At 44.6% G+C, this 20812-nt stretch overlaps 1 protein-coding gene across 1 annotated transcript; it reads right to left on the bottom strand.

The window, feature by feature from the left end:
- Positions 1–1391: 1391 nt before the first annotated feature.
- Positions 1392–16988, bottom strand: LOC117052624 (C-type lectin domain family 4 member M-like). Its single transcript, XM_033159592.1, has 7 exons — positions 16856–16988; positions 16047–16166; positions 14667–14765; positions 13856–13942; positions 13319–13470; positions 4061–4167; positions 1392–1497 (listed from the first exon to the last, which is right to left on the bottom strand). Exons 2-7 carry the CDS (start codon positions 16093–16095, stop codon positions 1392–1394), a joined length of 600 nt encoding a protein of 199 aa, XP_033015483.1. The 5' UTR covers positions 16096–16166; positions 16856–16988.
- Between the last annotated feature and the right edge of the window lie 3824 nt (positions 16989–20812).

Genomic DNA, 20812 nt, shown 5'->3' with positions numbered 1-20812 from the left:
CAGGCTGGAACACGGGGCCACACCTCCCCCAACGCCCACCCTTGCTACGCCACTGTTACCAACTGAGGAGAAATGGCTTATGAAAACGGATGGGATATGCTGAAATTGTGAAATTTACTGCCAGATTAAGAGGACATAATGACAAAGTGTTTAAGGAGGAATGGAAACCCCGGATGGGTTACCTTTCAAAATATCACCAATAGATGAAGTTGCGAGCAGGATTTAAAATATAAGCAGTGGATTAATGAAAGATTTATTGGTAGCGGGGTTTAGATGATAAAAATACACGTGTTGTAAAGCAGCTAATGAAAAGGAGTAAAAAAACCGAACACCAGGAAAGGATGGGAGGGAAGGCAGGAAGCAAATTTGTACGTTAAAAAAATTGTATATGATGATCAATATTTGGAATATTGTTGGAGACTTAATAAAAATGATATTTAAAAAAATGCAGCAGAGACGTCATGTCTTTGAAAATATGATTTATTTTACACATGTTTACACAGGGTGTAGATGGAGGGAATGCAGAGGTTATAGCATTCAGAGTCTCAAGAGTGGCTTGTTCCCCACAGCGGCGCAGCATCAGATTGCAAGACAGCTCCTTGCCTCTGTCCCAGCCTGCCTTCAGCCAGCCTGCCAGATGATTCTGCCCTCCAGTCCCCATATGAAGTTATGGCCCCTCTTTCTCCTTCCCAAGAACCTTTGCTAAGCGGCCCCTCCCCTTCTCCAAATCTCTTGATGTTTTAAAAGGGATGCGTTTCTCCTATGTAGCATCATGCTCTCATCATGCTCTTGGCAACCCCTGTTGTGCACAGACCCAAGGGTGTTTCTTTGATATTTTGATGACTGCCACTGTTTCATAATGGCTTGCACTCAACTAGCCTAGCCAGAACTTCAGGCCAGGCTAGTTTTGCGTAGGCTAAACCCAGGAATTTCTGTGTTTTGGCACAGTTCAGGAGACCTGCTGCAGCCTGCATTTCCCCCTCAATGTCCCCAGTATTCCGAACGCCACCATTTTATTAATTTCTAACATTCACTATCTAGACCTGTAACATTATACTAAATTAATTTATTGGAAGTACAGAAGCCAGTTAGGACTGAATTCTTCCATGCTTTATTATTCTTGGAGGTCCAAGTCTTTGAGGTTGCAAAATAAGATCTCTTCTTCCAGTCCTGAGGAAGGAATACTGAAAAGGTGCTTTCGATTGTTGACAGCAGAGGGCTGAGCTCTCCCATGCCCTGATTCCATAACCCGGACAGCAGACTTTTAAAAGCGGGGATCGATCCGCGGTCTTTGTTTTCAGCATAGAGCTCATGCAATCCAGTTTCATCAAGGGTTTCATGTGTACCACCTTTGATCAGGCATCTTCTTACATATCCATCGTTTTTGTTTATCACAGGGAATGTTTTCCCAGCATTTTTGGGGGGTAGAGCAATGTGCTTTTAGGATGGCACAAAGGTTTCTTATCGAATTCATGTGGCATACCTGCCTTCCAGTAACTGAAAATGAAAGGTAGCACCAGAAATAAGTGACTCAAAAGTAATGAATCCACATTGGATATTTACTTTATTTAGGAATGTTAAGGAAATGTTTCAACTCAGTCAGGGGCGTAGCAAGGGGGGCGGGGGGCGTCCCGCCCCAGGCAGCGCTCTGCTGGGGGTGACACTTTGGGCGGTGGCCCCCCTGGTTTTTTTTTAAGGCTATTTTGGTGCTGCCGGGGTGGAGCCGCAGGGGCGGCCAGTGAGGCGGGTGTCACCCCCCCTCGCTGGCCACTCCTGCGGCTCTGCCCCGACAGCGCTGAAAATAGCCCCCCTTTCAGCGGCTTTTTTTCGCCGTGCCATGGAGGCAAGGGGCGGGCCAGCGGGAGGGGTGACACCCCTCCTCGCTGTCCCACCCCTCTCCCTGCCCTGACTTGCGCTCCGCCGAGGGAGCCCAGGCGGCAGCTTCAGCAGTCTCTGCAGCTCACAGAGACTCCCGAATCCGCCGCCTGGCATCCCTGGGGGTGGGATGTTGTGCTGTGCGCGTGCATCATGACGTCATGACGCACGCACACGCCGCGATGCCCCTCCCCCAGTGGTGCCTCTTGGCTTCCCGCCCCGGGCAGCCAAGGGGCTAGAAACGTCCCTGAACTCATTTGTCTCACACTTCTGTTTTCTGTCTCAGGGTTGCCACCTACTTATAACTGCAATGCATAGATTTTTTTTTTAATTTTAAATAAAGATTCTGTTCATCAGCAGAAAATATATTATGGGGGGGGGAGTTTCTTTTTGTCACCGTGAGCTGTCTGTCACAGTATACATACAGTATACATTCCACGTTACATTATCTGATGCCTTTTTCACACTGTATAATTTTATTGTATTTTATTCTCACAGTTATATGGCAATTAGTGCAGAAGGTATTCCCCTACTAAAAAGCAGGTAATAAATTGTAGAATAAAACAAAGCACCCCCTATTTGATACATGAGAATTGGGTGGTCATTGGGGGAGGGGCACTCATTTGTTAAGCCTATGAAAATTTAACTCTAGAGATGAGTAGGGTGTCTCTTTAAGGGAAAACCACAGAACCACAACATAACATTTAAAAAAATTTTTTGAAGGGGAATAGTTGGAGCAGAAAAATTAACAGGCCTGAAAAGCAAATGAGAAGGCAGGTTGGAAAAACTGCGTAAAATACTACGCTAGCAATGAAACTCAGCAGCAGAGCGTCCCCAGTGCTGCTTTTGCGAGCGGTGCTGGGCTGCAGGAAGGGCTTGTGAACTGTTGCATCCTGCTCATGGTGCCCTCTAATTGGAGGGTGGCTGAGAAGGATGCAACAGGCCTGCACCCTGGTCCCTGTGAGCCCAGCGCTATGGACTTATATGCAGGTCCAGGGTGCATACCTGTTGCCTCCTTCCTCAGTTGCCAACAGAAAGAACGCAACAAGCCACAATGCCCTCCTGCAAATTGCCCCTTCAGAAAAGCATCACTGAGCTTGCAGGGCCAGGGCGCATCCTGTTGTGTCCTTCTCAACTGCCCTACGACTGCTCATGATGAAGCAGGCTGCCATAATGTGCCCCCCAAAAACCTGTGTCCGGGGTGACAGTCCCACTCATCCTCCCCACACACTACACCACCGATGAACCCATTTGGTGGAGCCAGAAAAAATGAGAGCAACAAGCAATGATAGGCAGAGGCAACTAATCCTGCTATTGTTCCCATTCTCCTTTCTGTTGAGTCCAAGTAGGAAGAGGCTGACAGCCATTGCAACCCTCTGGACTGTTTGCAAATAAGGTGGTAATGATGGTCCCCCATGGGCTGGCTTGCTAAGGATGAGGGAGCAAAACTATCAAGACTTTTTACATACTCAAGATGTCCTATCCTATGTGGCTTAAGAACCTTGTACCTAAGGGACTGCCTCTCCTGGTATGTCCTGGGTAGGACCTTAAGGTCCTCAAATAATAACTTTTTGGAGGTCCCGAGCCACAAGTGATGCTAGGTTGGCTTCAACTAGGGCCAGGGCCTTCTCAGTACTGGCCCCGACTAGGTGGAACAATCTGTCACAAGAGACCAGGGCCCTGCAGGATTTGGCATCTTTCCGCAGGGCCTGCAAGACGGAGCTGTTCCACCTACCCTTTGGGTTGGTTTCAGTTTAACCCTGAGGTTTCGTTCTTTTGGTGTGATTGGTGGGCTACTTAAAAATGAGGCTGCAGTCTAGATTAAATTTTAAATTGTATTTTAATCTGTATTTTAATGAATTGTTTTATGTTTTTGTGTGATTTTATTGGTGTTAGCTGCCCTGAGCCTGGTTTGGCAGGGAAGGGCGGGGTATAAATAAATTTTTTATTATTATTATTATTATTATTATTATTATTATTATTATTATTATGTCAACTTTTGATTAAAATGGACTAGAGATGGTTGTTTGCCTTCTACTAAACTCATGTGGAGCTCAAAAAGAAATATAAAACCACAGCCTGTGTGAATTCTAGATACAGGTAAAGAAGAACAAGTGTGCTGAGAGATGAATGCCTAACAAAGTTTCGACAATACAATAAGCAGAGAAATTTTGTTTACACTCACGTGGTTCCAACATTAATACCGTTATACCATTGCCATTTCCCATCCTTATAAGGGAGACCAATCCACGAGTCTTGATGTGCAGTATTGGTTCCTCTTTCTAGAAACTCCTGCAAAGAGCACAATCATAAGGTCTTTCCTAGGAATGTGGAACCAGAATCCTCTTTCAAATCAATTCCAGATTACACATATATTTCTTAGGAGGAAAGCAGTCTCTTCCAGTAGTGAAACAAATGTGAAATGTGCACGGGCAGGAGAATGTTTCATCACAGAAACAAGCTCGGTCTCTTTTCCCACCTACATGTAGTCATTTGAATGTCTGATGAATGAATAATGGGGGGGGGGCTCAAAACAAATGGTATCAATTCGTTACATCTCTTGGTTAAGGTTAAGGAAACCATCAGAGGTGAATTAATTCAGGTTGGCACCTGAAACATACTCGGAGTCAAGTGTGAATTTCATGCTTTTTATTCAGCTCATAGTTGTGAGGAATGCAGTTCCCCCAAAACGTCTGCTTTATATACACTATTTACACAATGGGCCCCACGTGATTGGCTAATTCTGGGATACTCCTGTATGCCAATCGGATTGCGGATTCACTTCCACCTGGAGCTGGATTGGGGTGGCTCCTGCGGACCAATCAGACTGCTGCATTCTGGATCCTATTGTTCTAGGACCAATCAGACTGCTGCATTTTAGATCCTATTCAACTCAGTACATAACAGCACCTATGGCACTTATTGACATTCCTCTCTCTCTCTCTCCTCTCCTCTCTCCTCTCTCTCTCTCTCTCTCTCTCATTTTCTCATTCTCATACCAGGAGGTGTAAGGAAATTGACATTGCACTATGTCCAGTCTGCAACTCAAAACACATTCTAGCAAAGTGCCCAATGATCTGATACTTTTAGCTTGGTTCATAAACTCTGCAGTAGGATTTTGATTATTTGGAGTATTGAAGGGAAGATTGCAGTGGAAAAACACAGGCTAAACTTCCCTTCCAAGCCAATGCCTCACCTGGATAGAGGTATTAACATGACAATAGGTGTTGGTGACCCATCTAAGAGGCATCTTGGGCCTGGGCAGACAGAAGTTGGTTGAAGGGTAATGGGTGTGAAGTGATGGGAAAAGAAAGTCTTTAGCAAGGGAAGAGAAGAAAGACTGGAATCCATCTTGGGTAGGCTGCCTGCAGTCTGGTTGGGAGATGCCTTTGACTCCAGGGCTACACGGCTGTAAGGTACAAGCCTCTTTTGAAATAAGTATGCTGTAGGATCTGGACTCCATGCAGACTGAAGGTGTAAATAGGCGAGTAAACCATATTTCTCAAAGCTACGGCAGTCTCTGCTGTGTGCCAGTTCTCTAAAGGAACACAGACCCTGGGTGAGTGCTGGGAACCCCCTGGGTTCTTGCCACCACTCGGCTGTGGGAATACACTCCGTGGGTGTCTTTGCACCCGCGATCGTTTATACCTGTTTAATGTCAATTATGTGCACTATTTAACGTATACTTCCGAGTAAAAGCGAAAGTGAAAGCAGGACTCAGTAGGCGTCTTGCCACTGAGATCCCTCCGCTTAGACTTTTTGGCTCCAAAGGTTTAAACTTGTTAATGGTCAGTTAATCTGCTTCCCGCCCTTTTCAAGGGCAAGCAACAGTGTTCTGATTGGTAAAAGTATTGATCATGACGTTGCCCAATCGTACAGATGCCAGGCTCAATATCAGGATTCGCCGTGGTTCGACAGGGTCCAAAAGAGCCTTATGGGGACATCGCGGACCGTCTGATCGTCGCGGTAGAACGCCAGATAGAAGATCGTCACGCCAGACACATGCTCTCCAAGCAACTTGCCTTTGAGAATGCCAACGATGACTGCAAGAATGCCCTGACTGCAGTTGCAGCTCGACCAGATGCCAGCTTAACAGAGATGCTACGCGTCCTGCCAGAATGTAGGCACTCATTCCTACAAAGCACAGCTTTTGGCCACTGCAGTACAGACGCCATGTCAAGACAGCTCAACGCCAGTCAAGAAATGCTATGGCTGTGATAAAGATGATCACTTTCGTTCCCAGTGTACAGTCGTGCAGAAGCCTCCTGCCAAGCCGCCAGAGAAGTGCCCCATCTGCCAGAAAGGTTTCCACTGGGCAAGTCAGTGCCGCCTGAATCCACAGAACAGCTCTTCAGATGCATCATCCCCAGTCCAGGGAAACGATCCTGCGGGCCGCGCCCCGGCCCCGGTAAAATAATAGGGTGCAAGTTCAAGAACCTGTGAAGGCCAACAACCTTAAGAAGGTGGAGAACGTCAATCAGCTTCCCCACTACAACCTGGACCTTCGCAAGGAGGAACATGACTCAAGGGTATGTCCACACCACAGGTGTTCGGAGCAGCGTCAATGCAGATTTGCCACTATATGGATGACATCTTGATCCATGGAGGAAAAGGTTTCAGAGCATCATATAGAGCATCTTACGCGCATGCTCAACTTCTTCGGACTTTGTATTGCCCCAGAAAAGGTACAGCATGTTGCTCCATTACACTATTTAGGTCACAAACTGCTACAGACAGTGGCCCTGCCTGAAATGCCAAGCATCGTTATCCCAGAGTCTTTCACCTTGGTCCAGTTACAACAGCTCCTGGGACATTTAAATTGGGCTCGCACCTCCTTAGCAGTTTCTACCTCTGAGCTGTCACCGTTGTTCTCTGCTCTCAAGGGACACACATTTCCTGCAGATGTTATTCCGTGCACATGTGAAATGTGTCTTGCCTTACAGGGAGTTAACGCGAAGTTGCAACAAGTAGCAGTAAATCGTGTGCCAACTGCCAATTGCACTCTTTCCTGTGCCATCTTCTCGACACCGAGATTGCCAACAGCAGCGTTGTACGTTCCAGACACCCCATTGAAAGTGGCGATCGTTGAATGGCTTCACCTTTCGCACACACCTCATAGAAACGTTTATTCCAGCATAGATGCAATATCTGACCTTCTTGTCAAGTGCAGAAGTCGTGCAGTTCACCTTAGTGGTAATGATCTACTTTCCATCTACATTCCTTTCTCTCAAGACCAAGTGTCGTCGCTGATTCAGCATTCAGAAAGTTTCCAGATTGCTATCACAGATTTTACAGGCTCATTTTTGTTCAACCCACCTAAAGATATCAGATTTACTTTGCTACGGCACATCCCTTATCGCCTTTCATCCATGATGATGCTTCAGCCCATCTCTGCAGCAAAAACTCTATTCACTGATGGTGCTCCTGCTTGTGGTGTCCTTACCTGGCAGGAAGATGGAGAATGGAAATCTCTCTTCACAGAACGCCAGCTTTCAGCTCAGCGATCAGAATTGGCAGCAGTGATTTTAGCCTTCAGAACATTTGTTGTTGTTTTTTTCGTAGAGAATTTATTGGTTTTTACAAAACAAAGAACAACATAACACATAGACCAACACAAACACAAACACAAACCCAACAATCAAACCATAATAAAACAAATACAAATACACCAACAATTCTTTTTCTTGTTTGCACAAAAAAACCTATTCTTGTTCGAATCATTACTAGGTGACTTCCCCCGTTTTCTCTCCTTTGGTTCCAATTCCAATTTTACTTTAATAACTTCTCATCTCTGAAATTAAATCATTCAAAACTCAAAACTAAACATACTTCTTAAATCTTGTTTTTACTTCAAAATAATCTATCACTTCTTAACTTAAATCAAATCTATTCCAAGTATAACTTCATAATAATTAATAATATTGCTACATAACACAACAAATTAGTTCTTGTATCAAATCATACATCTTCTTTCACTTAAACTGCTGCTAATAAAGAAAAAATCAAATATCTCTTCTCTAGTTCAAAAACTTAAAATCTTAACACACTGACTTCAGGGTACCATAATAAACCATCCTAATTTTATCCTTAATACATTTCACCCTATCCCTTTTCTAACCATTTTCTTTCGCCATCTCGGGGTCTCCCCCCAGACGTTCCTCCATCTTACACCAAAACCATTTTTCAGAATGTCCTCTTTTCTTATAAGTCCACAGTTCCAGACATAGTCTACAACAGTCCTTACAGGGAGCATCAGGGTACGCAGATAATCACCTTCCAGCATCTCCGGTTCAAAATTCTGTTCCTCTTCTAATTGTAAATATATAAATCTTTTCCCCATCATTCCTGGGCTCTCACCCCAGAAATTGGATATAAAAAATCTTCTAATCCTGGGTCTCCCACCCCAACAGGACTTTTCATCTTCTTGGAGTTGCAAAAGCATTGTACTTTGTTCTTCAATAATTCCCTTAAGCTCTCTGCCAAGGTTTTCTTCCATTTTAACAATGTTCTGAATGGTCTTTCCTGTGAGATATAAATTGTCATCCTGATTCAGCAAGGTTAATTCTGGTTCAGCAATTCTAAATTCAAAAATAATAATCCTTTGTTCGTGAGTCAGTCCAGAGTCTAAAACCAGCTTGAAAATGAAACCCAACATGGTAGAAGTGGGCATAGGGTATCAGGTTTCAATATTTTTCCATCTTAGTCACAGTACTTTTCCATCTCAGTCACAAGTCTCCGCAGCCATTTTCCCTGAAGTTAGGGCGAAAAGATTACATTCTGTCCACTTCAAGAATAAATATTCCCACCAATTTAAGTCCCCCAAAAGGGGTCTAATCAGTCTCACTTGTCAAATTCGAAACATTGTATCCATCACTGCAACAGCAGTCGCCATCAAAGCAGTTACTTTCTTTCCACCAAAGGGAGAAAAACGGGCTTCCTTTCCGTCATATCTCCCGGAGCGCCAAATGTCAAAGATAAGTTCAATTGTTCACGTACTCACGGCCAACGGGCTTCTTTTGTTTTCCTTCTGCCAGGTAGAACGATCTCGCTCATCGCGAGCGGCGGCCGCCGCTTCGCCGGTCCGGTTGGGGCATGCCTCCACAGCCCGGCTCCGTGGTCCCTTCACCCCCACTCCCCCTTTACAGGGCGAACGGGGGAAGGGTTCGGAACCATAGCGGGCTCGCCAGAGAGCCCATGCCGCGGGACGCTCGACCCGCGGTTTAGCGAAGCCCCGCTTTGCGGTAGTGGGGCTCCTACCCCCGGGCCGGCCTGAGTCGCTTCGCTGCCGAAGCGACCCATGACCGCCCGCGATGGCGTCCTCGCCGGAAGTCGATTTTAGCCTTCAGAACATTTGATGCAGAAGCATTTAATCTCGTTGTGGATTCTCAATACGTCTACAGATTGTTGTCATCACTTCCAATTGCTTACTTATCCCCATCTATGGATGAGAATCTCTTTGATCTGTTCACACAGCTTCAGGTGTTGTTACAGGAACACTCCTTTCCTTTTTTCACTGCACATTTACGTTCCCATTCCAACCTTCCAGGATTCTTGGTGGAAGGCAATGCAGCAGCAGATGCTGCCCTCAGAACATTTGCTTTCTCATTGTTTGATAATCCTGTCACAAGCCACGAGACGTTTCATCAGTCAGCAAAAGTGCTACACAAGACTTTTTCCATTCCCATGTCTCAAGCAAGGGACATTATTTCTTGCTGCCCTTCATGCTCCAAGTCCCCAATCTTTTTGCCTTTTGATGCTGTCAACTGTCGGGGCACGGAAGCAAATCAGCTTTGGCAGATGGACGTGACACATGTCCCTGCCCTGGCACCCATGTCAAAGCTTCATGTCACAGTGGATACGTTTTCAGGTTTTATTTGGGCTAAGCCACTAAAAGGAGAAACCTCCAAGCACGTTATTCAGCATTGCATAAGAATCTTCTCAGTTATGGGAAAACCTCAAGCCATTAAGACAGATAATGGCCCGGCCTACACTTCTCAGGCTTTCAGTGATTTCTGTTTGCAGTGGAACATCTCCCTATCCACGGGATTCCTTTTAATTCTACAGGTCAAGCTCTCATTGAGAGGACGCATCTCACCTTCAAGACCCTGCTGCACAAACAGACTGCAGGACGTCACCTTCCGGTGTCTGAGATCCCTTTAGCGGTTGCAAAGGTTATTTTCACCTTGAACTTTCTTCTCTTTCCTCATAACAAGCCGCATTCTCCGGTGGATCTCCACTTCAAGAAGGAAGAACAGCTCCCTCGGCCCTTGGTCTCTTATCACCTCCTGCCTGACATCCAATGGTGAGGTCCAGCTCCACTCATCACCTGGGGTCGTGGATATGCTGCGGTTGCGATAGACGACAAGGCCGTCTGGATACCTGCCAGGTGCGTCCGTCCATGGAGAGCCAAGGACCCAGGTTGAGAATATTCAACTCGTTCTCTGAATATACCTGTTTGCAGCGCACCTGAGAAGTCAAGCTAGACAGACTTTGCATGAAATTCGATGTTCCTTTTTCATCGATTGCCAATTGCCATGTTGACTAGTTTTGATTGGTGACTGTTCATCGCTTACTTCTCAATGTCTTGTTGAATGCAGCATATCTCCAGCTTGTTATCTGAAAGCACCTGTTTATTTCTAGGCAGTCCTTGTTTGTTCTCCCGACTGCCTAGGCCTGTTTGCAGCTTCTCTTCAGCAGAAGGACGGAAGGTTCTGTCCTTGCCCAGCTCGGAAAATCCTTTGCTTCCTGGCTGGGTACTTTTGCTTACCTGTCTCTTCTGGACACCTTTGTTTGTTTTCCTTGATTCTCCACTTTGTGGAAAGAAGATTCCACCTCCGCCCACTTGGGAGGAAGTCGATCCTCAGTGGGAATATTCCTGCCACTCTTCGGAGTTTATATCATTTTGCCCAGTTAGGAAAGACTTCGGTCTTCGGCTGGGCCCTATGATTTGCTTGCTTTGCCTTCTTTCCACAGGTGTTAGCTCATCGCCAGACTGCTCAGCGTTCTTCATTGAACTTTCCTGCATTGCTGAACTTTCCTCCTAGGTGTCCCTGTGCAGCCAGGGGAGAAAACACCTAGCACCTCATCTTCGTCTTCGTGCATTCTTCAGCAGAGACTTTTACTTTTCGCAGTTCTAAAGTGGTCCTGCCTTCGTCATTCTGTTTGCAAAAGTTGCATATTATCCCTTGTATGGTTATGGATATCTTATTTTCTTATGTCTGATATTTGCCTGCTAATATTGTTGTGTACAGGGGATTTATGGTATTACTGCTCTATTCTAATATCGTGCTCCCTTGTTACATGTGTTTTCCTTTTCAGCTTGCACATCTCTTTTTGCAGCCTGTGAATTTCTAGATGAAGATTGTGTATATAGTTTCCTTGCCATTGTTTTTACTGGTGTTTCACCTATTTATTTTATGCTTACATAAGTTGCAGATTTTCCCTTCTGGCCTTGATGTCAGAAGATTCCTCCCCTTGTCTATATGCTACTCTTTGGCAGGCAACCAGGTGTCTGGATTATCTTTCCCCTCTGCTTTTTTCTTTGGGTGGAAAGGTATCCTGCCTGGTCTGCAGCTCATCTTGGAAGTTCTCTCGGTTCTTTAGGACACATTCCTTTTTCCACGAAAAAACAAAAAATTTAAAATGGGGGAGGGGTTCGGGGAAGGCCATGGATTGTCTTCTCCAGAGTTAAAGGGTTTATGGATTGTCTTCCCCAAGGTAAAAAGGGTTCGGGGAAGGCTATGGCTTATTATGTGCCTTATGCTAAAGTTTATATCTGCCTGTTTGCCTTCGCTAAGGTCATGGTCCTTTTCTAAGGCCATTCTTATGTTTGCCTAGTGGTTTGTTATTTTCCCTAAGCCATATTTTGGTGTATCTTACCTGATAAAAGGTTTATTGCTGGTAGTCAAGGAATAATTATTCCAATGCTTTCATCTAATATTCAGAATTCAATCCTTGATAAAATATATATTGCCTGGTGTCTAAAGAATTCCAATGGTTAATGGAGGAATGCCTATATGGTCATTCAGGTTATTATCCTCTTTAATCTTCTGAGGTATCCTTTGGTATTCATTATGTTTATACTGGTGTGAAATGCAGTTTTATGCAAACTTATCCAATGCACAATGTGTACAAATATTTTATGATACTCTTTGTGTTATTTATGTGAAAGTATTCATTTTGATACTCCTGATCTTCCTCTTTTGTAACAATTTTAAACAATTTTAAAAATATAAAAAAGAAAGTGGATATGTGGGAATACTCTCCGTGGGTGTCTTTGCACCCGTGATCGTTTATACCTGTTTAATGTCAATTATGTGCACTATTTAACGTATACTTCCGAGTAAAAGCGAAAGTGAAAGCAGGACTCAGTAGGCGTCTTGCCACTGAGATCCCTCCGCTTAGACTTTTTGGCTCCAAAGGTTTAAACTTGTTAATGGTCAGTTAATCTGCTTCCCGCCCTTTTCAAGGGCAGCAACAGTGTTCTGATTGGTAAAAGTATTGATCATGATGTTGCCTGTTCATTGTCAATAAAAGGCTGCGGCTCCCCATTTTGGGCAGATAGTCAGGTTCAATCAGTTGTTCAGGTAGTCGGGTTTTGGGAATGGGTTGGTTGGGTTGGAAGCACGTGCAGGAGGTAGAGAGGTTAGCTTGCGGAAGAATTGGCGGTAAAGGTTTAGTTAGCTTATAGATTGCGGAAGAATTGGCGGTACAGGGTCAGCTAGCTTAGATAGTCTTAGAACAGTCGAGGCATAGAGAGAAGTAATAGCCCATGCGGGTTAGCCAAAGCCATCAAAAGAAACAATGGTTGTCTGTCTTCATTTCATCTTAATTTAATTTTTTGCAGTTTATTAGCGCTCTTGCTTGGCCGTAGTTTTGGCCACCTTTTATTTGGGTACGTTACTTAAGGGAACAACTTAGGAGGTCGCAAGTGCTTGCAGGTACATCTACGAGGCACCTTTTCATCCGAACTACTCACGCACCCTTCAGATTCAGCCTGGCGGACAACGGCGCAGTGTGAGTTAAGCTCCGGAATTACCGGCTGTCCCGTTCGCAGGCTTGGCCGGCGCCTGTGCAAGGACGCACGTGAGACGCTGGCCGCATATCCCCAGCAACTGGTATCCCGTGTGCAGTTGACCTTGTCCTGCATGTGGGAGGCTCCAGCAAAGAATCCCCGCACTCGGCAGAGAGTGGGGGGTGGCAACCAACTTTTGTAATACTATTTTTAAAAATAAACTACCCCCCGCCCCAATCTCCCGAGCTTTTTGATCATTGGAGCACAGTTTATATAATTTTGCCCTGTGGGTTTTTTTTCTGCTTGTGGAGGAAAGGAGCAGGAAGCAGCTGAGATGCTACAGAAGTTTCATAAGCACTCAAAGGGCATAAAATAATCAAATTGTGAAGGAACATTCTTGGTGTTCATGTATACCAGTGTTCTGCTCACCTCCTCTTCAAGACTTCCAATAGTAATCAGCATGGATTTTTCATCCTCACAAGCTGTTATTGCTTTGTGCCACGGCTTCGTTCTATCTTCAAATAAATATAAGACTTCCTTGTACGGCACCCATTGCTGACGAAGCTTTTTACTAATATCCTCTTTGAAACAAGCCGGGAATTTGCAGTGAAAAGAGAAGGGAGGAAAATAGGGATATAAGTGAAGTCAAACTGAAGGTCTTTCTCTCTCTTTCTGTGTGTGTACACACACACACACACACACACACACACACACACACACACCATTACGTACTCCTATTATAATCCATCATAATTTATTGAAACAACTTGATACTCAACCCTCTAGAACATTTGTCCAAATAATGAAATCATTTAGGCTTATTTCATGGAAATGTGTCTGTGAAGGGATTCCAACAAGCACTGCCCTCTTGACCCAGCAGTTGAGCCACAATGCTGCTGAGGAATGGAAGGTGGAAGCAGAAAACCATGATTCTCCAGCGTCACCGTCCGTCTCAAAGAAACTTACCAATTTCATCTTCTATTTCAGTCACATTGATGATCAAGTCAACCAGTTTGTCTGCTAACTTCTGAGTTTCACGAAATATTTCAGCATCTAAAAGGTTTGAATAATTCAAGCCAGTGGGATCTCAAACATCCATCAATGTATATAAAAAGCCACTTTCCAAAAATCCAGTGAACGGTCACATTCTAGCATGAAAAGAAGAAGAACAACAAGCAGAACCCAAATATAGGACCCAGAAAGAACAGTCTTTCACCGAGGGGAAAGAGCAGGCTTAACCCAAATCATGTCCTCATGTGAATAAAATAAAAGCCTAAGCTTGTAGGTTCCATTTCTTATGGGACCTACAGATTCACTCCCTAGTTTTTCTTGAGTTTCACAGCAAAATCAATCACAAGTGATTTCATACCAGAATAGACAAGCATATAAAGAATATGTGTTAAGTTTGAGTCTGATTTATCAGATCTAAACTACATCTTTTCAGCAAATGAAAGGTTCTCTGTTCTGGCTGAATACTATGAATGAAGGGATAGCATTTCCAGAAAGCAAGTGGTAAATGATAAAAGGGCGTTTAATTTTTCTTCTACCTATCAGTGTTCCACTGCAGCCCAGCCACTTCCCAGCATTTTTTTCTGGGTTTTAAACCTCTGCTGGGGTTCTCTCACCAAAGTGTAGTTGCCTCAAACCTGGATCTTTGCATCCAGGGAATTCTCCTTTTTAAACCTATTTTTCCTTGTCACAAACAGTTATGCTGTGGGGGTGATATCTCTGGGTTGGGCAGGGGGGAAGTGTGGTCAGACTGAAACCCATTGCTTACCATTCTTGTCTTTGAGAGATGGCTCCCTTTTTATCATAAAATCCTTAATGTTCTTAAATGCTTTTACTACAGCAGGTGACGTTCCTGATCCCTGAATATCTAGAAATGATTTAAGAAAAAAAGAAATTGTATTCTTATACACTTGTCTGGGCATGGCTGAATCCCCACTCTGGAATTTCTGAGACTGGTTTTGAATCAAGGCTCCCCATGCCTTAGCTATGGAACCTGCTTTCCTTATAGGGAAGTCACATTTTCTAGCACGAAATCTATGCTTTTGTATACTGCATGAACTGTTTTCCCCAACGCTGCCTAAAGGTAAAGGGACCCCTGACCGTTAGGTCCAGTCGCGGATAACTCTGGAAATTTTTCCTCTGTAGATTGGCAGAGGAAAAAGGTCTGATGGTGAGTTTATTTGTACTCACAAACCACCTTCTAAAGCATGGGTCAACAAACTAAGGCCCGTGGCCTGGATTAGGCCCAATTGCCCTCTGGATTTGTCCCACGGACGGTCCTGGAATCGCCACTTGGGTCGGCGTGATCATTCAGGCTGCGCCATTTTTTGGCAAAAAAAATTGGTTGCCATTTTCCCCCCTCACTCCCTAACACACACTGCGGCAGCGACCCTCCCTCCCACTGCGTTCTCCCCGCCCTGCAGAGGAAGGGAGCTGGGCTTTGATTGGTGCCAGCCAATCTGAAGCTTTGCCGCCCATGCACTGAGGCTTGGCCCAGACTTGCCACCCACCTCCTGGCATCTCCGTCCATGACCACGCTGTGGGCATCATGACAGCAGCGTCATGGGGCTTCAGCTGGAGCTTGGCACACCTGCTGTCCCAGCGCCTGGTACCCAGGAAAGCTGGCCCGGAAAGGAGAGGCGATGCCACTGCCGCCGGCTCCCAACCACAGGCAGAGCGGAGGAGGAGGTAGGAAAGCAGGGGGAGGGAAGGGGCTGGGGGAGAGAGGGAAAGAGAGAGAGAAGCACCCCTCCACCGTGTGTGTGGAGTCTTGCCCGCCACAAGGGCTGAGGGGTGGTGAACTGGCCCCTCCTAAAAAGGTTTGCTGACCCCTGTTCTAAAGGCTGTGTCTTCAAAGAGGCTCAGCTGATTTGATTGTCAGTGAGCCTTGCACACCAAGGAACAATTCACGCACACTTTAAGCTCCCAGCGTTGCTAGGTAGCCATGTCTTTACCTGCCCAATTGATTGATTGGATGAACATTCTCATAGGCTTCTTTCCCACAGTGAGCTGTGCCCACAGCAGGTGCTGGGTAGGTCAGTGTTGTTTTGGGGAAATGGTTTAGCTGAGTCACACTCTTTTTGATAGTATACATCACACTGAAGTGAAACCAGCCCAGAGGATTTAATGTTTTTTCTTTGCTACTTACACAAAATAGTTGTCCCGAGTGCGGCGAAAAATAGGATCAGGCACAGCATTACTGCAAGAAATATACCAATGGAAGATGGAAAGAAGTCTTGTATATTATGCAAAAAAGCAGCTAGCTTTCCTTGAAGAACAAAAAGAAAGAAAACTCTGCATTAACTACTATGAGCCAACATCCTACTATTATCCCAGCAAGGAGGGTTGGGGTTGTTGTTCAGTTGTTCAGTCGTGTCCGACTCTTCGTGACAGCATAACCCACATTGAATAAATCTATAAATCATTAGTGGTGTTTTCAAAACATATAAGAGGGCTGCCATAAGTCCAGAATTTCCTGAACATATTAGGGATTTGTCCATCGAAAACCTGGGTGTATGGCAGCCCATATCAGAAATGTTATTTTCTTGGGTGAATTTCCTAAAACTTTGGCAAAAAAATTAAAAATAATGGCAACCCTAACATATAAGAGACCTATCCTAAAGAATCTATCCCTGTTTAAATGGTTAGATATGCTGAATCTTTTGAAACCTTTTCCATGAATGTTAGCACAGTGTGGATCAGGAGAGAACACAGGCTGAAACTTGAGACTTCTCACCATCACTGTCATAGCCAGAAGCTGATGATTGACTCAAACCCTCAACCACTGTTGTTTGTTGAGCTACGTGAACCTGTTGGGCTGACAAAGCATTGCAGGCTTTTCTCCAGCCCTCCCCACCATGACCGGTCACAGATGCCTCCTGTTTCTCTTCCATCTTCCCCTTCAAGTATGTTCCTCCTCTATGCTATGAACAACTTCTGTGTGTGCTGCATACATACCCTTTGCAGGGGCCTGTTTTCTTCTTCTTTTTAGTTTTGTTCTGGATGACACATTGGATCTGGATGACACATTGGATCTGGATGACACATTGGATCTGGAAGCCGCATTGGATCTGGAAGCTGCATTGGATCTGGAAGCCACACTGGTTCTTGAAGCTGCATTGTGGTGTTGGGTGACATAATATGGACAGTAATTTATTAGAACATCAGCTAAAACTTGCAACAATGGCACAGGAAAGCCATTGTGTGCTAGCAGCTAAATCCCAGTAGGGTAAATTCTTGAAAAACTTGTAGCTCAGGAGTGATGATCCTGCAGAAATTCAATTTTCAGCTCAGCTCTAGCAGAGGGGCCTTTAGGGACACAGTAAACTGCAGCAAGAAATCTAGAATAAATCCTATACTTGGAGAGAAGTTAAATAACCAGAACAACCTAGCATAGCTCCACAGATTACACACCTAATTAGTGGAAAAAGCAGCTTATGAAGGAAAAAAATGTAGGCTTTATTCTCTGCTCAACCTCAATGCAGGCTTCAATTTCAGGTTCAAAAGTACTACATATAAGCTAGGAGTTACTAATTTCAGCATTCATTTCAGTTTAAAGCAAGTTAAACTCAAACTAGTTCAAGCAGCGAAGTTCCCCTCAGGTCCAAATTATAACCCCACCATGTTTACAGCAATAAATGAGACTGGTCATTTGTTGTAGTAACACAAGGGGTGGAATGAACGAATTGTGGTTCCCATATTTACGAAGGTGACAGGACTGACCCAGCAAATTATAGACCAACATTCCCATTGTTAGCAGGGAGCAAACTGTATTCACGGTACCTATTGTCAAGGAAGAAGCATTGAATTAAAGGAAGCAGATATATTGTCCCAGGAGTAAATAGAATTTCAAGAAGGAAATTCAGCAGTTGATCCTTGTTTTGTAATTACTCAGTTGATTCCCCAGTATGTCAGAGTAAAGAAATGTTCCTTGTATTCTGTGTTTGTTTATTTGAAGACTGCTTTTGGTCTGGTTAGTAGGGTGAATTTGTGGAATGAATTGTCTCAAGCAAGTATTGGTGTCAGTTTACGGTATCGTACCCAAAAAGATTCGAGTGGAACATTCTGGAGAATTGCGCAGCATGGCATATACAGTTAAATTATTAAATTATAGCAGCGTTAGAGAAGGGTGTCAATTGGAAACTAAATTTGTGGAAAGATGGAGTTTATTCGTTATGCATGGAAATAAACTACTGTACAGGTGAAACTCGAAAAATTAGAATATTGTGGAAAGGTTCATTTCCTTCAGTAATTCAACTTAAAAGGTGAAACCAATATATGAGATAGACTCATGACATGCAAAACGAGATATGTCAAGCCTTTATCTGTGATGATTATGGCGTACAGCTGATGAGAACCCCAAATAAACAATTTCAACTTTTGGGTTTTCATCAGCTGTGTGCCATAATCATGTAAATGCCTAATAAAGGTTTGATAAGTAAGTTATGAGTCTATCTCATATATTAAACTTCAGTAGCTAATGAAAACAATTGCTTACATAAATGGACTTTTCATGTTTCACCTGTTTACAGTAATACCTTGGTTCTCAGACTTAATCCATTCCGGAGGTCTGTTCGACTCCCGAAACCGTTTGAAAATCAAGGCGCAGCTTCCATTTGGCTGCAGGAGTTTCCTACACTCAAGCACAAGCCACATTGGATGTTCGGTTTCCGAAAAATGTTCGCAAACCGGAACACCCAGGTTTGTGGCGTTTGGGAGTCGATTTGTTCGGCAACTAAGCCATTCGAGAACCAAGGTATTATTAAATTCTGCAAAGTGGTTTGTCTGTCTGTTCATTTTTTTAACATCCTCTTCAGACATCAGCTGCCCAGAGTGGCTGGCTGGGGCAACTCACTCAGATGGGCAGGCTACAAATAATTAAATTATCATTATCACAACGACCAAACTCAGCATGAGGGTTGCTTAGGTGGCAGCACATTTTGTTGACGTTTGGATGCCAGGCACCATCTTGAAATATTGTTGCCACACTTGGCACAAGAATTCCTAAGGTGGGGGCAGTGGTCTTCATCACCAGGCACCATTTTGAATCAAGAGTGCAGATTGAAACATAACTTTGGCCTGACCTCCTCGCCCAATTTTCTGCATGATGGAAATCTTTCTTTCTGAATTGCACTGAAGAGGAAATATCAGAAACAACTTACATTCTGCGAATGTCAAGCCTCCTGCCATTTTAACTGCTCATTTGAATTGGCACCTCATGTCATCCTGTGTTCATAACCATATAATGAAGTAGACAGTTAGCACAACTTTCAGCAAATAATTTAGTAGTCAAAAGCAAATCAAAATAGCAGGCTGCAGAAACTCACCTTGTTTTGTTGACCATCTTATCTCATTTTGAGTGGTGTTTCATCCTGGAGTCCTTCTATATAGCCATGAAATGAAGTGGACAATTAAAATAGCTCAAGACCTACCTATTTCAGTTATTAATTTGTAAGATCTCTTATCTGTCCTTTACCCACATGGTTCCAGGGCAGGTTACAACAATAGAATATATAAAATTATAAATTGCAGATAAAACTATCTGCATATAAAACAAATAAAACCATTCAGACCAAAACAGAACAAAAGAGGTGGGTCTCACAAGACACAGCAATTGTCAAAGGGCAGGTGATGAAGTGCTGCCAGCAAAGGCTGGTGCAGCAACTGTCCTCTCATTCTGTCAATTTGATGGTCAACTGCAGATGTGAGTCAGATAGACCCAAAGAGGCTGAGCAAAATGACCATTCCCCACATCAAATGGGGTGCGCATTTTGCGTGGTTGCGCGTAGCCTCCTGGGATCACGAGGCAGCTCCTGGCAGTTGGGTCTGGCACCACCTTCCCGGGCTGGATACCTGTGGACTCAACCTACTCCAGCAGCCACCCAATCACGCCTGGGGAGGTGTTGCTGGGGGGCAGAGATGCTTGAGCAGCCAGAAGGTTAAAAGCACAGTGGGCAGCTGCAAGCAGGGTGGGATCAAGGGTGAAGAAGAAGTAAAAACTAAAGAGCTAGGCTCTTGGCAAGTCTTGCCACAGTGGATTGGGATACAGTTATGGGGGGGGGGAAGGTAGAAGTTCTGGGGCTGGCTGCTCAAATGATGAGTCAGGGAAGGAAAGTGTTTGCAGAAGGACGAGAGAGGATGTTCCACACCAGATGATGCAGGCATTGATGCAGAAGCAAAATGGTTTAAATACACAGAAGGGCTCTGCGGAGAAGGGATCCAGACTCAGCTGAATGGAGAGCCCACCAGGAATCAATTTGCAGTTGGGGTGGGTGGGTCAAAGCTATAGGATGAAGACGTTAGATGTGTGGAGAGGGAATTGAGCAGAAGGGGTGGTGTCCGTGGCACCACCAGAAATCCAAGTGTGTCTTCAGGGCTTAAGAAGCTTGGTGACCTCTAACCTCGAAGGAAGCCAGAGAGTGGATAATAAAGGGAGGCTCACAGAGGGTGCTGGAAGAAGTTGCTTCCTCTCGCTGTAGACCTTATCAAGCATAAATCAATCTACCTCTGCCTTTCTGAAGAAAGATAAGGAGTGGCAGCAGACTAAGAAAAACACTGAGAGGCCTTGCCACCTCCTCCGCTTCTCCCTCTGTCTGCAGGTTGAAAAATGTTAGCAGTGCTTCCCAATGCCTGAGGGCAATTCTTCTGTCTCCTTGCCCTGTAAAGCCAGGAACTTGGGATTAAAAGCATCAGGCCAAATATAATTAAGCAGGCTCGTTCCTTGCTTCCCCTGTGTGACTTATACTTACTGTATGTTATTTGGCCCGTGCTAAAGGTAAAGGTACCCCTGACCATTAGGTCCAGTCGTGTCCAACTCTGGGGTTGCGGCGCTCATCTCGCTTTATTGGCCGAGGGAGCCGGCGTACAGCTTCCGGGTCATGTGGCCAGCATGACCAAGCCGCTTCTGGCGAACCA

The sequence above is a fragment of the Lacerta agilis genome, chromosome 9 (genome assembly GCF_009819535.1).
Source record: "Lacerta agilis isolate rLacAgi1 chromosome 9, rLacAgi1.pri, whole genome shotgun sequence".
NCBI classification, from domain to species: Eukaryota; Metazoa; Chordata; class Lepidosauria; order Squamata; family Lacertidae; genus Lacerta; species Lacerta agilis.
Note: the sequence above shows the minus strand (reverse complement) of the source record. Positions and strands in the feature narration are given on the sequence as shown.

Coding starts and splice junctions, on each gene's coding strand:
- LOC117052624 (XM_033159592.1), bottom strand. CDS start 16,095: ATGCTGTGCCTGATCCTATTTTTCGCCGCACTCGGGACAACTATTTTG. Junction 14,766..16,046: donor ACTCGGGACAACTATTTTGT/GTAAGTAGCAAA, acceptor AATCATTTCTAG/ATATTCAGGGATCAGGAACG. Junction 4,168..13,318: donor TTGGAAGTCTTGAAGAGGAG/GTGAGCAGAACA, acceptor TGCTCTTTGCAG/GAGTTTCTAGAAAGAGGAAC.